The following is a 15,754-nucleotide window of genomic DNA, read 5'->3' on the forward strand; positions in this document are numbered from 1 at the left end:
ACCGATTATCGGTATCCGCCCTAAAAAAACGATATCGGTCGATCCCTACTAAGTGCCCTCAGTCTACACATGATAAGAAAACCCCAGATACATGGAGGCTCTCACCATTCTCTGACACTGATCGGGGTTCCTCCAGTTCTCTCCTCGTTCCTCCAGAATATTTCCTGCACGGATCCAACATTAAGGACCTGAGGAGAAAATCAGGAAAAGGTCAGAAACTCCAAGAAGACAAGAACCAGGGACATCAATCCTGGGGCCCAAAATGTTCTATTCTAGATGAGGCTGAAGTCCTGGACTAATGTTCTGTGAAGAGAAAGATCATGTCCAACATCTACCTGATGGTCCAGTGGGATATCCTCCTCTTCCTCTTTACAATCCTGGGGATATAGAGGACGGGGACATCTCTCGGGGGGATTTATACTACTGGATCCATCTATAGGAAATAAACACAGTGACTGAATCCATTGTTATATGTGATGATCAGATGATGGGGGAATCTAGGAGATCCACAAACCTGCTCTCTCCTCTTACCTGGTGATGTGAGGGACTGGTGATCCTCCATCATGACCTGATCCTTGTACAGATCCTTGTGTCCTAATAAATACTCCCACTCCTCCATGGAGAAATAGACAGTGACATCCTGACACCTTATAGGAACCTGACACAGACAATGATACAATTCTCCTCCAGACACTTCATACCTTGGTGTTATTGTATAATGTCCCAGCATTCCCAGCAGCGCTCACCTCTCCAGTCAGCAGCTCAGTGATCCTGGAGGTAAGTTCTAGGATCTTCTGCTCATGTATCAGTGAATGAAGTGGAGGCTCCTCGGGGGCGGGGCTCTGGCTCCTCCTCCAGCCTCCTGACACACGGGGTGTCACACACTCACCAGACGACTTCTTCACTACTGTGTAATCCTGTGTATTGGGAGACACTGATCACTACAGAGAGAAGAAGAATCCCGCACCTTTCCACTCATTTCCCTGCTTTATTAATAGAGATACAAGGAAGGTCATGTGACCCTCTCACCTCTCCAGTGATCCAGTAGATCATCTCTAGGGTGAGGTCTAATATCCTCCCAGACATGTGGTCTCTGTCCTCCTCCATCCTTGGTCGGTCACTGAAGAGAAGGATTATGGGCTTTATAAGAAACCTGAGGGGCCCCATGGAGGATCGGGTATAAATGACATGTGACAGAACATCCGCCATGAAGAATCGTGGTCACTGGTTGTGAATTATAAGATCCTGATCGCTCTGATATCGTCTTTCATGGTGTCTGTTATTTGGGTGTCCCAGTACAAGACATGGTCCTGTCAGGTAAATGCTGCCTCAGGTGCTTCACTAAATGCAAGTTCTGGGTCTCACTGCTCCACGTGCGCCAACTTGGCTTTCATGGAATTTTTTTTTTAATCTCTTTTTATTATTTTTTCCTGATATATTATATGACCAAAAATCTGCAATTCTGAGCTCCCCCACCCATCTACTCCGGCCACTATACAGGATCAATAATACACCCACAGGGACACTCACGGGGAATTAAAAGGTGTCTGCTATTGGGAGATGTCCCCTATTGAGAAAAAAAAGGCCAAAAATCTTACTAAATTACTGAATATTAACCCCTTAAGGACCACAGGTTTTTCCGTTTTTGCACTTTCATTTTTTCCTCCTCACCTTTTAAAAATCATAACCCTTTAAATTTTGCACCTAAAAATCCATATTATGGCTTATTTTTTGCGTCACCAATTCTACTTTGCAGTGACATTAGTCATTTTACCCAAAAATCTACGGCAAAATGGAAAAAAAAATCATTGTGCGAGAAAATTGAAGAAAAAATGCAATTTTGTAACTTTTGGGGGCTTCCGTTTCTACGCAGTACATTTTTCGGTAAAAATGACACCTTATCTTTATTCTGTAGGTCCATATGGTTAAAATGATCCCCTACTTATATAGGTTGGATTTTGTCGTACTTCTGGAAAAAATCATAACTACATGCAGGAAAATTTATACGTTTAAAATTCTCATTTTCTGACCCCTATAACTTTTTTATTTTTCTGAATATGGGGCGGTTTGAGGGCTCATTTTTTGCGACGTGATCTGAAGTTTTTATCGGTACCATTTTTGTATTGATCAGACTTTTTGATCGCTTTTTATTCACTTTTTCATGATATAAAAAGTGACCAAAATTACGCTATTTTGGACTTTGGAATTTTTTTGTGCGTACGCCATTGACCGTGCGGTTTAAATAATGATATATTTTTATAGTTCGGACATTTACACACGCGGAGATACCACATATGTTTATTTTTATTATGCTTATATATTATTTATATGGAATTTGGGAAAAGGGGGGTGATTTAAACTTTTAATAAGGAAGGGGTTAATGTGTGTGTGTTAAACTTTTTTTTAACCTTTTTTTCTTTTACACTTTTAGTCCCCTTAGGGGACTTTTAGGAGGAATCATTTGATTCCTCATACAAATGAATGGGATTACATGCAATGGTGTGGTCTGCGCTCGATTGATAAAGCCTGGTCCTGCCAGACTGTATCATTCAGAGAGCCTAGGCTGACACAGGAGGAGAGGTAAGCCCTCAGGCTACCTCAGTAGTGGATCGCCCCCCCCCCCCCCCCGTGATCGCGCTGCGGGGGAGCGATCCACCCCACTGGACCACCAGGGACTGGATACAGGCACCTTTTGACGCCGCTGTCAGCATTGACGTTGATCGCTGCATGTCGGCTATTAACGCCGGCCCCCAGCTACAAGAATCAGCTGGGGGCCGGCCGGTATGACGGCCGGCCGGTATGACGCAGGCTCGAGTCGGGAGCCCACGTCATACCTCGGTAATGGCCAATGGACGTGATCATTAAGGGGTTAAAATGACATTAAAACATGATAAAAAGCAATATTACAGTAGAATCTCCCAGTGTCGTTTAATCTCCCCTAATCCCACCGTACCACTTCATCCCCCCCCCCCCCACGTGCCAAATCAATTCCCCATGATCCCATCCGTGCCCGGGAGGGGTGATGTGATTTGGCTTATGGAGAATAAAGTGCACTGGGGGTAATAGAGGAGGGATGATTTGGCACAGGGGGAATAAAGTGGCCTTGAGGGATCAGGGGAGGAGGCGGGTGAATGATGTGGCCGGCGGACGTACAGAAGCAGGAGACCATTGTTTAAACAGTGGCCTTTTGCTTCTTTGCTGGGGCTGCTGCAGGGGGTGCAGCGGGGTCCTGGGCCCCTTACTGGGGTATTGGCTGTTCCCCCCCTGATGGCCCTGTGTACATGGTAGGGCCGGCACATGAGCCTGGTTATGCCCTATTGGGAGTGTTTTGTCTCCTATTAGGTGCGTCCGCTATTTGGAATGTCCCCGATTTGGAGGGTGCAACTACATTAAGTCGGATGGGACTCTGCCGAGGAAAAAAGAGGTGTCCCCCTAAGGGAGATTTTACTGTATTATATTTAAATACCACACATGGCGATACAACTTACTTATTTTTATAAATTTATATTTTCTAAAAAAAAACATGGGAAGGCGATCTGTTTATTCATTTGTTTTCTTTATTTCTCTGTCTATGGGACTGTCGCAGGGATCACTTTTTGCCTGTTGTTTTTATAGGTTGTATTTTGGTTCAGATAGAACTTGTTATTCTTAAAAGGGTAATTTGCCAAAAATTATCTTATCCAAAGGATAGCAGATAAGATGTCAGATCACGGGGGGGGCCCGCCACTGGGGACCCCTGTGATCTCCGGGCCGGCAGCAGCGACGTCCGGAACACAAAAGACTGGAGCCATGGCACCTCCATGCATGTCTTTGGGAGGGGGAGTGACAGCTAGCAGGTAGCCATCAGGCCTCCTCCCATAGACAGGGGGTGGGGCGGCTGTAGTCGCCTGTCATCCAGCACGCAGCGGATTTCACTCTGTGCACGGATGACTAGGGGACAGCGGCGGGACCCCTGAAATCATGTTTTTTGGTGGAGTACCCCATTAACAGTGATTTCGTTAACACCGTCCACTGTAGAGCATCAATAAGCAGAAACGAGCGTGTAGTGTACATGTAGTAGAGGTGAGTAGTGTACATGTAGTAGAGGTGAGTAGTGTACATGTAGTAGAGGTGAGTAGTGTGTAGTGTACATGTAGTAGAGGTGAGTAGTGTGTAGTGTACATGTAGTAGAGGTGAGTAGTGTGTAGTGTACATGTAGTAGAGGTGAGTAGTGTACATGTAGTAGAGGTGAGTAGTGTGTAGTGTACATGTAGTAGAGGTGAGTAGTGTGTAGTGTACATGTAGTAGAGGTGAGTAGTGTGTAGTGTACATGTAGTAGAGGTGAGTAGTGTGTAGTGTACATGTAGTAGAGGTGAGTAGTGTGTAGTGTACATGTAGTAGAGGTGAGTAGTGTGTAGTGTACGTGTAGTAGAGGTGAGTAGTGTGTAGTGTACATGTAGTAGAGGTGTGTAGTGTACATGTAGTAGAGGTGAGTAGTGTGTAGTGTACATGTAGTAGAGGTGAGTAGTGTGTAGTGTACATGTAGTAGAGGTGAGTAGTGTGTAGTGTACATGTAGTAGAGGTGAGTAGTGTGTAGTGTACATGTAGTAGAGGTGAGTAGTGTGTAGTGTACATGTAGTAGAGGTGAGTAGTGTGTAGTGTACGTGTAGTAGAGGTGAGTAGTGTGTAGTGTACATGTAGTAGAGGTGAGTAGTGTGCAGTGTACATGTAGTAGAGGTGAGTAGTGTGTAGTGTACGTGTAGTAGAGGTGAGTAGTGTGTAGTGTACATGTAGTAGAGGTGAGTAGTGTGTAGTGTACATGTAGTAGAGGTGTGTAGTGTGTAGTGTACATGTAGTATAGGTGAGTAGTGTGTAGTGTACATGTAGTAGAGGTGAGTAGTGTACATGTAGTGGAGGTGTGTAGTGTACATGTAGTGGAGGTGAGTAGTGTGTAGTGTACATGTAGTAGAGGTGAGTAGTGTGTAGTAGAGGAGAGTAGTGTGTAGTGTACATGTAGTAGAGGTGAGTAGTGTGTAGTGTACATGTAGTAGGGGTGAGTAGTGTGTAGTGTACATGTAGTAGAGGTGAGTAGTGTGTAGTGTACATGTAGTAGAGGTGAGTAGTGTGTAGTGTACATGTAGTAGAGGTGAGTGTGTAGTGTACATGTAGTAGAGGTGAGTAGTGTGTAGTGTACATGTAGTAGAGGTGAGTAGTGTGTAGTGTACATGTAGTAGAGGTGAGTAGTGTACATGTAGTAGAGGTGAGTAGTGTGTAGTGTACATGTAGTAGAGGTGAGTAGTGTACATGTAGTAGAGGTGAGTAGTGTACATGTAGTAGAGGTGAGTAGTGTGTAGTGTACATGTAGTAGAGGTGAGTAGTGTGTAGTAGAGGAGAGTAGTGTGTAGTGTACATGTAGTAGAGGTGAGTAGTGTGTAGTGTACATGTAGTAGAGGTGAGTGTGTAGTGTACATGTAGTAGAGGTGAGTAGTGTACATGTAGTAGAGGTGAGTAGTGTGTAGTGTACATGTAGTAGAGGTGTGTAGTGTACATGTAGTAGAGGTGAGTAGTGTACATGTAGTAGAGGTGAGTAGTGTGTAGTGTACATGTAGTAGAGGTGAGTAGTGTGTAGTGTACATGTAGTAGAGGTGAGTAGTGTGCAGTGTACATGTAGTAGAGGTGAGTAGTGTGCAGTGTACATGTAGTAGAGGTGAGTAGTGTGCAGTGTACATGTAGTAGAGGTGAGTAGTGTGCAGTGTACATGTAGTAGAGGTGAGTAGTGTGTAGTGTACATGTAGTAGAGGTGAGTAGTGTGTAGTGTACATGTAGTAGAGGTGAGTAGTGTGTAGTGTACATGTAGTAGAGGTGAGTAGTGTGTAGTGTACATGTAGTAGAGGTGTGTAGTGTACATGTAGTAGAGGTGAGTAGTGTGTAGTGTACATGTAGTAGAGGTGAGTAGTGTGTAGTGTACATGTAGTAGAGGTGAGTAGTGTGCAGTGTACATGTAGTAGAGGTGAGTAGTGTGTAGTGTACATGTAGTAGAGGTGAGTAGTGTGTAGTGTACATGTAGTAGAGGTGAGTAGTGTACATGTAGTAGAGGTGAGTAGTGTGTAGTGTACATGTAGTAGAGGTGTGTAGTGTACATGTAGTAGAGGTGAGTAGTGTACATGTAGTAGAGGTGAGTAGTGTGTAGTGTACATGTAGTAGAGGTGAGTAGTGTGTAGTGTACATGTAGTAGAGGTGAGTAGTGTGCAGTGTACATGTAGTAGAGGTGAGTAGTGTGCAGTGTACATGTAGTAGAGGTGAGTAGTGTGTAGTGTACATGTAGTAGAGGTGAGTAGTGTGCAGTGTACATGTAGTAGAGGTGAGTAGTGTGTAGTGTACATGTAGTAGAGGTGAGTAGTGTGTAGTGTACATGTAGTAGAGGTGAGTAGTGTGTAGTGTACATGTAGTAGAGGTGAGTAGTGTGTAGTGTACATGTAGTAGAGGTGTGTAGTGTACATGTAGTAGAGGTGAGTAGTGTGTAGTGTACATGTAGTAGAGGTGAGTAGTGTGTAGTGTACATGTAGTAGAGGTGAGTAGTGTGCAGTGTACATGTAGTAGAGGTGAGTAGTGTGCAGTGTACATGTAGTAGAGGTGAGTAGTGTGCAGTGTACATGTAGTAGAGGTGAGTAGTGTGCAGTGTACATGTAGTAGAGGTGAGTAGTGTGTAGTGTACATGTAGTAGAGGTGAGTAGTGTGTAGTGTACATGTAGTAGAGGTGAGTAGTGTGTAGTGTACATGTAGTAGAGGTGAGTAGTGTGTAGTGTACATGTAGTAGAGGTGAGTAGTGTGCAGTGTACATGTAGTAGAGGTGAGTAGTGTGTAGTGTACATGTAGTAGAGGTGAGTAGTGTGCAGTGTACATGTAGTAGAGGTGAGTAGTGTGCAGTGTACATGTAGTAGGGGTGAGTAGTGTGTAGTGTACATGTAGTAGAGGTGAGTAGTGTGTAGTGTACATGTAGTAGAGGTGAGTAGTGTGTAGTGTACATGTAGTAGAGGTGAGTAGTGTGTAGTGTACATGTAGTAGAGGTGAGTAGTGTGCAGTGTACATGTAGTAGAGGTGAGTAGTGTGCAGTGTACATGTAGTAGAGGTGAGTAGTGTGTAGTGTACATGTAGTAGAGGTGAGTAGTGTGTAGTGCACATGTAGTAGAGGTGAGTAGTGTGTAGTGTACATGTAGTAGAGGTGAGTAGTGTACATGTAGTAGAGGTGAGTAGTGTACATGTAGTAGAGGTGAGTAGTGTGTAGTGTACATGTAGTAGAGGTGAGTAGTGTGTAGTGTACATGTAGTAGAGGTGAGTAGTGTGTAGTGTACATGTAGTAGAGGTAAGTAGTGTGTAGTGTACATGTAGTAGAGGTGAGTAGTGTGTAGTGCACATGTAGTAGAGGTAAGTAGTGTGTAGTGTACATGTAGTAGAGGTGAGTAGTGTGCGGTGTACATGTAGTAGAGGTGAGTAGTGTGCGGTGTACATGTAGTAGAGGTGAGTAGTGTGTAGTGTACATGTAGTAGAGGTGAGTAGGGTGTAGTGTACATGTAGTAGAGGTGAGTAGGGTGTAGTGTACATGTAGTAGAGGTGAGTAGTGTGTAGTGTACATGTAGTAGAGGTGAGTAGTGTGTGGTGTACATGTAGTAGAGGTGAGTAGTGTGTAGTGTACATGTAGTAGAGGTGAGTAGTGTGTAGTGTACATGTAGTAGAGGTGAGTAGGGTGTAGTGTACATGTAGTAGAGGTGAGTAGGGTGTAGTGTACATGTAGTAGAGGTGAGTAGTGTGTAGTGTACATGTAGTAGAGGTGAGTAGTGTGTGGTGTACATGTAGTAGAGGTGAGTAGTGTGTAGTGTACATGTAGTAGAGGTGAGTAGTGAGTAGTGTACATGTAGTAGAGGTGAGTAGTGTGTAGTGTACATGTAGTAGAGGTGAGTAGTGTGTAGTGTACATGTAGTAGAGGTGAGTAGTGTGTAGTGTACATGTAGTAGAGGTGAGTAGTGTGTAGTGTACATGTAGTAGAGGTGAGTAGTGTGTAGTGTACATGTAGTAGAGGTGAGTAGTGTGTAGTGTACATGTAGTAGAGGTGAGTAGTATGTAGTGTACATGTAGTAGAGGTGAGTAGTGTGTAGTGTACATGTAGTAGAGGTGAGTAGTGTGTAGTGTACATGTAGTAGAGGTAAGTAGTGTGTAGTGTACATGTAGTAGAGGTGAGTAGTGTACATGTAGTAGAGGTGAGTAGTGTGTAGTGTACATGTAGTAGAGGTGAGTATGTAGTGTACATGTAGTAGTGGTGAGCGTGTAGTGTACATGTAGTAGAGGTGTGTAGTGTACATGTAGTAGAGGTGTGTAGTGTACATGTAGTAGAGGTGTGTAGTGTACATGTAGTAGAGGTGTGTAGTGTACATGTAGTAGAGGTGTGTAGTGTACATGTAGTAGAGGTGAGTAGTGTGTAGTGTACATGTAGTAGAGGTGAGTAGTGTGTAGTGTACATGTAGTAGAGGTGAGTAGTGTGTGGTGTACATGTAGTAGAGGTGAGTAGTGTGTAGTGTACATGTAGTAGAGGTGAGTAGTGAGTAGTGTACATGTAGTAGAGGTGAGTAGTGTGTAGTGTACATGTAGTAGAGGTGAGTAGTGTGTAGTGTACATGTAGTAGAGGTGAGTAGTGTGTAGTGTACATGTAGTAGAGGTGAGTAGTGTGTAGTGTACATGTAGTAGAGGTAAGTAGTGTGTAGTGTACATGTAGTAGAGGTGAGTAGTGTACATGTAGTAGGGGTGAGTAGTGTGTAGTGTACATGTAGTAGAGGTAAGTAGTGTGTAGTGTACATGTAGTAGAGGTGAGTGGTGTACATGTAGTAGAGGTGAGTGTGCAGTGTACATGTAGTAGAGGTGTGTAGTGTACATGTAGTAGAGGTGTGTAGTGTACATGTAGTAGAGGTGAGTAGTGTGTAGTGTACATGTAGTAGAGGTGAGTAGTGTGTAGTGTACATGTAGTAGGGGTGAGTAGTGTGTAGTGTACATGTAGTAGAGGTGAGTAGTGTGTAGTGTACATGTAGTAGAGGTGAGTAGTGTGTAGTGTACATGTAGTAGAGGTGAGTGTGTAGTGTACATGTAGTAGTGGTGAGTGTGTAGTGTACATGTAGTAGTGGTGAGTAGTGTGTAGTGTACATGTAGTAGAGGTGAGTAGTGTGTAGTGTACATGTAGTAGAGGTGAGTAGTGTGCAGTGTACATGTAGTAGAGGTGAGTAGTGTGTAGTGTACATGTAGTAGAGGTGAGTAGTGTGCAGTGTACATGTAGTAGAGGTGAGTAGTGTGTAGTGTACATGTAGTAGAGGTGAGTAGTGTGTAGTGTACATGTAGTAGAGGTGAGTGTGTAGTGTACATGTAGTAGAGGTGAGTGTGTAGTGTACATGTAGGGGGCGCTGTGTTCTTGTAGATTATAGGGGGTGACATCTCCCATGTACCTGCTCCTCATGTTCCGGGGTCTCCAGAGATGTTACAGCTCTGAATAGTCTGCACTGCATGTTCTCCTGCTGTAGGTCTCTTCCTGCTTCTTCTCCCACCATACCCAGCATGCCTAGGGGCAAGGAAGTCATCATCACTCTGAGCTCCGCCCACTGCACACAGACTCCATAAAGTGAAGAATAAATCTGCAGACAGTACACGGCGTCATCTATATCATGTCTGTATATAGAGATGTCATTCTGTATGTATGGATATATATCTATACACTTCTCCGTTCTCTCACTACATATACACATACAGAAGTATATAGCTGTATATATTGTATATATGGATGTCATTCTGTCTGTATATATGGAACCTTCTGCCCAGTCTGAGGTCCAGAGCACTTTTGATCTGGTTTTTATTAAGAATATCTCTGTACTTTGTTTCATTCAGCTTTCCCTAAACCCTGACCAGTCTCCCTGCCTCCACCATGATCACTGTAGGGATGGTATTGGGCAGGTGATGGGCAGTGCCTGGTTTCCTCCAGACATGACGCTGCCCCCACCATGATCACTGTAGGGATGGTATTGGGCAGGTGATGGGCAGTGCCTGGTTTCCTCCAGACATGACGCTGCCCCCACCATGATCACTGTAGGGATAGTATTGGGCAGGTGATGGGCAGTACCTGGTTTCCTCCAGACATGATGCTGCCCCCACCATGATCACTGTAGGGATGGTATTGGGCAGGTGATGGGCAGTACCTGGTTTCCTCCAGACATGATTCTGTCCCCACCATGATCACTGTAGGGATGGTATTGGGCAGGTGATGGGCAGTGCCTGGTTTCCTCCAGACATGATGCTGCCCCCACCACGATCACTGTAGGGATGGTACTGGGCAGGTGATGGGCAGAGCCTGGTTTCCTCCAGACATGATGCTGCCCCCACCATGATCACTGTAGGGATGGTATTGGGCAGGTGATGGGCAGTGCCTGGTTTCCTCCAAACATGACGCTGCCCCCACCATGATCACTGTAGAGATGGTATTGGGCAGGTGATGGGCAGTGCCTGGTTTCCTCCAGACATGATGCTGCCCCCACCATGATCACTGTAGGGATGGTATTGGGCAGGTGATGGGCAGTGCCTGGTTTCCTCCAGACATGACGCTGCCCCCACCATGATCACTGTAGGGATGGTATTGGGCAGGTGATGGGCAGTGCCTGGTTTCCTCCAGACATGATGCTGCCCCCACCATGATCACTGTAGGGATAGTATTGGGCAGGTGATGGGCAGTGCCTGGTTTCCTCCAGACATGATGCTGCCCCCACCATGATCACTGTAGAGATGGTATTGGGCAGGTGATGGGCAGTACCTGGTTTCCTCCAGACATGATGCTGCCCCCACCATGATCACTGTAGGGATGGTATTGGGCAGGTGATGGGCAGTACCTGGTTTCCTCCAGACATGAAGCTGCCCCCACCATGATCACTGTAGGGATGGTATTGGGCAGGTGATGGGCAGTGCCTGGTTTCCCCCAGACATGATGCTGCCCCCACTATGATCACTGTAGGGATGGTATTGGGCAGGTGATGGGCAGTGCCTGGTTTCCCCCAGACATGATCCTGCCCCCACCATGATCACTGTAGTGATGGTATTGGACAGGTGATGGGCAGTGCCTGGTTACCTCCAGAAATGATGCCGCCCCCACCATGATCACTGTAGGGATGGTATTGGGCAGGTGATGGGCAGTGCCTGGTTACCTCCAGAAATGATGCTGCCCCCACCATGATCACTGTAGGGATAGTATTGGGCAGGTGATGGGCAGTGCCTGGTTACCTCCAGAAATGATGCTGCCCCCACCATGATCACTGTAGGGATGCTATTGGGCAGGTGATGGGCAGTACCTGGTTTCCTCCAGACATGATGCTGCCCCCACTATGATCACTGTAGGGATGGTATTGGGCAGGGGATGGGCAGTGCCTGGTTTTCTCCAGACATGATGCTGCCCCCACCATGATCACTGTAGGGATGGTATTGGGTAGGTGATGGGCAGTGCCTGGTTTCCCCCAGACAGGATGCTGCCCCCACCATGATCACTGTAGGGTTGGTATTGGGCAGCTGATGGGCAGTGCCTGGTTACCTCCAGAAATGATGCTGCCCCCACCATGATCACTGTAGGGATGGTATTGGGCAGGTGATGGGCAGTGCCTGGTTACCTCCAGAAATTATGCTGCCCCCACCATGATCACTGTAGGGATGGTATTGGGTAGGTGATGGGCAGTGCCTGGTTTCCCCCAGACATGATGCTGCCCCCACCATGATCACTGTAGAGATGGTATTGGGCAGGTGATGGTCAGTGGCTGGTTTCCTTCAGACATGATGCTGCCCCCCCCCCCCATGATCACTGTAGTGATGGTATTGGGCAGGTGATGAGCAGTGCCTGGTTACCTCCAGACATGATGCTGCCCCCACCATGATCACTGTAGGGATGGTATTGGACAGGTGATGGGCAGTGCCTGGTTTCCTCCAGACATGATGCTGCCCCCACCATGATCACTGTAGGGATGGTACTGGGCAGGTGATGGGCAGTGCCTGGTTTCCTCCAGACATGATGCTGCCCCCACCATGATCAGTGTAGGGATGGTATTGGGAAGGTGATGGGCAGTGCCTGGTTTCCCCCAAACATGATGCTGCCCCCACCATTATAACTGTAGGGATGGTATTGGGCAGGTGATGGGCAGTGCCTGTGCCCCCACGATGATCACTGTAGGGAAGGTATTGGGCAGGTGATGGGCAGTACCTGGTTTCCTCCAGACATGATGCTGCCCCCACGATGATCACTGTAGGGTTGGTATTGGGCAGGTGATGGGCAGTGCCTGGTTACCTCCAGAAATGATGCTGCCCCCACCATGATCACTGTAGGGATGGTATTGGGCAGGTGATGGGCAGTGCCTGGTTACCTCCAGAAATGATGCTGCCCCCACCATGATCACTGTAGGGATGGTATTGGGTAGGTGATGGGCAGTGCCTGGTTTCCCCCAGACATGATGCTGCCCCCACCATGATCACTGTAGAGATGGTATTGGGCAGGTGATGGTCAGTGGCTGGTTTCCTCCAGACATGATGCTGCCCCCCCCCCCATGATCACTGTAGTGATGGTATTGGGCAGGTGATGGGCAGTGCCTGGTTTCCTCCAGACATGATGCTGCCCCCACCATGATCACTGTAGGGATGGTATTGGACAGGTGATGGGCAGTGCCTGGTTTCCTCCAGACATGATGCTGCCCCCACCATGATCACTGTAGGGATGGTACTGGGCAGGTGATGGGCAGTGCCTGGTTACCTCCAGAAATGATGCTGCCCCCACCATGATCACTGTAGGGATGTTATTGGGCAGGTGATGGGCAGTGCCTGGTTTCCCCCAGACACGATGCTGCCCCCACCATGATCACTGTAGGGTTGGTATTGGGCAGGTGATGGGCAGTGCCTGGTTTCCTCCAGACATGATGCTGCCCCCACTATGATCAGTGTAGGGATGGTATTGGGCAGGTGGTGGGCAGTGCCTGGTTTCCCCCAGACATGATGCTGCCCCCACCATGATCACTGTAGGGATGGTATTGGGCAGGTGATGGGCAGTGCCTGGTTTCCCCCAAACATGATGCTGCCCCCACCATGATAACTGTAGGGATGGTATTGGGCAGGTGATGGGCAGTGCCTGTGCCCCCACCATGATCACTGTAGGGAAGGTATTGGGCAGGTGATGGGCAGTACCTGGTTTCCTCCAGACATGATGCTGCCCCCACGATGATCACTGTAGGGATGGTATTGGGCAGGTGATGGGCAGTACCTGGTCTCCTCCAGACATGATGCTGCCCCCACCATGATCACTGTAGGGATGGTATTGGGCAGGTGATGGCCAGTGCCTGGCTTCCCCCAGACATGATGCTGCCCCCACCATGATCACTGTAGGGATGGTATTGGGCAGGTAATGGGCAGTGCCTGGTTTCCACCAGACATGATGCTGCCCCCACCATGATCACTGTAGGGATGGTATTGGGCAGGTGATGGGCAGTAGTGATGTCGCTAACATAAAATTTTCCGTTCGCGAACGGCGAATTTCCGCAAAAGTTTGCGAACCCCCATAGACTTCAATAGGCAGGTGAATTTTAAAACCCACAGGGACTCTTTCTGGCCACAATAGTGATGGAAAAGTTGTTTCAAGGGGACTAACACCTATACTAAGGCGTGCCGGAGGGGGATCCATGGCAAAACTCCTATGGAAAATGTCATAGTTGAGTCTGGTTTTAATAACCAAACATTCCTAAATTGTTTGGAATAACGTGCTTTAAAACATCAGGTATGATGTTGTATCGATCAGGTAGTGTAGGTCTCCAGGGCAACCCCTGCTCCTCCAGCTGCTGGGACGGTGGGGCTCTCGTGCTGAGGAAGTGTCCTGGCTGCAGGACTTGCTGGAGCCTGAGTGGTGCTGACAGTTGATCCTGCTGCCGCTCTATTAACCCCCTCTCTGCTGGCCTGTGCTGAGACTTCAGCTCAACATCTCCGCAGCGGAGGAGAGTGTCTCCCCTGGTTACGTGGTCAGCCTGGATATCTATAAGGCTTTTGATTCCGTTGAGTGGCACTATATTTGGTGCCTGATGCGGATCCTCCACTTCGGACCTGCTTTTCGGAAATGACCCCCCCTTGCCACCGTTTGCAGGGCCATCACCCGCACTGTGTTTTTCTTCATCTGGGGCAAAATGGACAGAGTTAAATGGACTGTTATGTACAAGGAGCCCAGCAAGGGTGGGAAGGGAGTCCCCGATATCTCCACTCTGCTGCAGGCTTCTTTTGCATGTGTCAGCGTGCAGAGGACTTTGGTCGAAAAGAAAGGCTCCACGGGCAGGTCCATGTCCCGCCTGTTTCTCCTGCCCCACTGGAAGAGGATCGGCTGGGACAAGTGGGACAGCTCCATCCCTTACAACTGGCCCACTCCCTGGTACTATGGGGATGTTGTCCGGTTCATAAGGGAACACCATCTGGAGGGACTCAAGCCCGATTTGTGGAAGCCTAAGACTGTTTACAAGCTCATCAGAGCTAAGGACTTGCTGGAGCCAGTTCCAGGGCTCCCTAAGGCCACGGCAGAGATTGTTTTGAGACTATGTAGCCTCTGCAAGGCTAATCAATGGACACAAGAACTTGTTGTGGATGGCATTCAGGGGGGACTATCTCTGAGGTCATTCATGCATGTCCGTGGCCTGTGCAAAACCAGGTACTGTCCCAGGTTCCCCTATGTGGAGGAAACATCTATGCACGTCTTTTGGCAGTGCCCCTTTGCGCAGGGCCTATTGAACATCCTAGAACCTGAACTTAGAGACTCAGTACCCAGGAACTACCTATCGTACCATTCGGTGTCTAATGGACTTTTTCCTGGGGTTCACGACGTGGAGCCCATCCGGGAGGCCTGGCGCCTTATGAACTTTTTTAAGGATGCTATATGGCTGGCCAGGAATCGCCTCATCTACAACAGGGAGGACATGTCCGTCCAGGACATCGCAAGGTTAACTTCTACTAGTGTGATTTTGGTGGTTCATGTTAGGGGGAATGACCTTTGTCATTCCCGGGTTCCGGACCTTACAATTCTCATGAAGGCTGATGTGGAGAGAATCTTGGTTTTCTTTTACGGAACTGGTGCCAGTGTGGTCGGAGATTGTTCCGAGGGTTTCGTGGCAGGGGGCCCGCAATGCTGAAGCCTTCGAGCGATCTCGCCGGCTGGTGAACTCACAGATGCCAAGGTTTGTGCGCTCGAAAAGCGGTGAGGTTGTTTGCCACCGGGAGCTCGAAGGGGACAATAGGTGTTTTATGATCCCGGACGGGGTCCACCTGAACAATATTGGCTTGGGCTTTCAGGATGGCCTAGAACAGGCACTTTTCCTCCTTAGTGGCGGTCGGAGCACCGTGTAGGTGTACACGGGCTCCTCGGTGGCCTGGTAAGAGAGGAGTTGGAGGAAAAGGTACCGAGGGCACATATGACTTTCTGGCGGTCACCATACCGCCTTGGTAAGAGTTTCTGGTTTATGTTAAGGTAAAAGCTGATGTTAAATATTAACTGCCGTGCAGTTTTATATGGTTATGTTGTTTACATAAAATTAATTTGAGCTGTGACCACTACCCAGCCCAGTTAAAATGGAGAATTGAGTCTGTTGTTTTTGGGGGGAAAGGGGGAGAGGGCTCTTGGTATATAAGGGGAAGTGTGAAATGTACACTACTGTTACACCAGATATGAGTTGCCCTGGTGTGACACTGTGCACTG

General features: G+C 47.6%; 2 protein-coding genes across 2 annotated transcripts in view; both read right to left on the bottom strand.

Moving 5' to 3' along the window:
- LOC130357218 (oocyte zinc finger protein XlCOF8.4-like) overlaps positions 1-15,754 on the bottom strand; it is a 329,282-nt gene that overhangs the window by 112,084 nt on the left and 201,444 nt on the right. The window lies entirely within an intron of this gene.
- The window catches only part of LOC130357216 (zinc finger protein OZF-like), a 66,824-nt gene that overhangs the window by 3,686 nt on the left and 47,384 nt on the right, over positions 1-15,754 (bottom strand). The window contains exons 3-6 of the mRNA XM_056559816.1: positions 9,465-9,577; positions 1,030-1,120; positions 336-917; positions 106-188 (exon numbers count right to left, since the gene is read on the bottom strand). Of these exons, the coding sequence (XP_056415791.1) occupies positions 106-181 (76 nt within the window). The 5' untranslated portion in view covers positions 182-188; positions 336-917; positions 1,030-1,120; positions 9,465-9,577. The remainder of the gene's footprint in view (positions 1-105; positions 189-335; positions 918-1,029; positions 1,121-9,464; positions 9,578-15,754) is intronic.

The sequence above is a fragment of the Hyla sarda genome, chromosome 2, assembly GCF_029499605.1.
Source record: "Hyla sarda isolate aHylSar1 chromosome 2, aHylSar1.hap1, whole genome shotgun sequence".
In the NCBI taxonomy this organism is placed as follows: Eukaryota; Metazoa; Chordata; class Amphibia; order Anura; family Hylidae; genus Hyla; species Hyla sarda.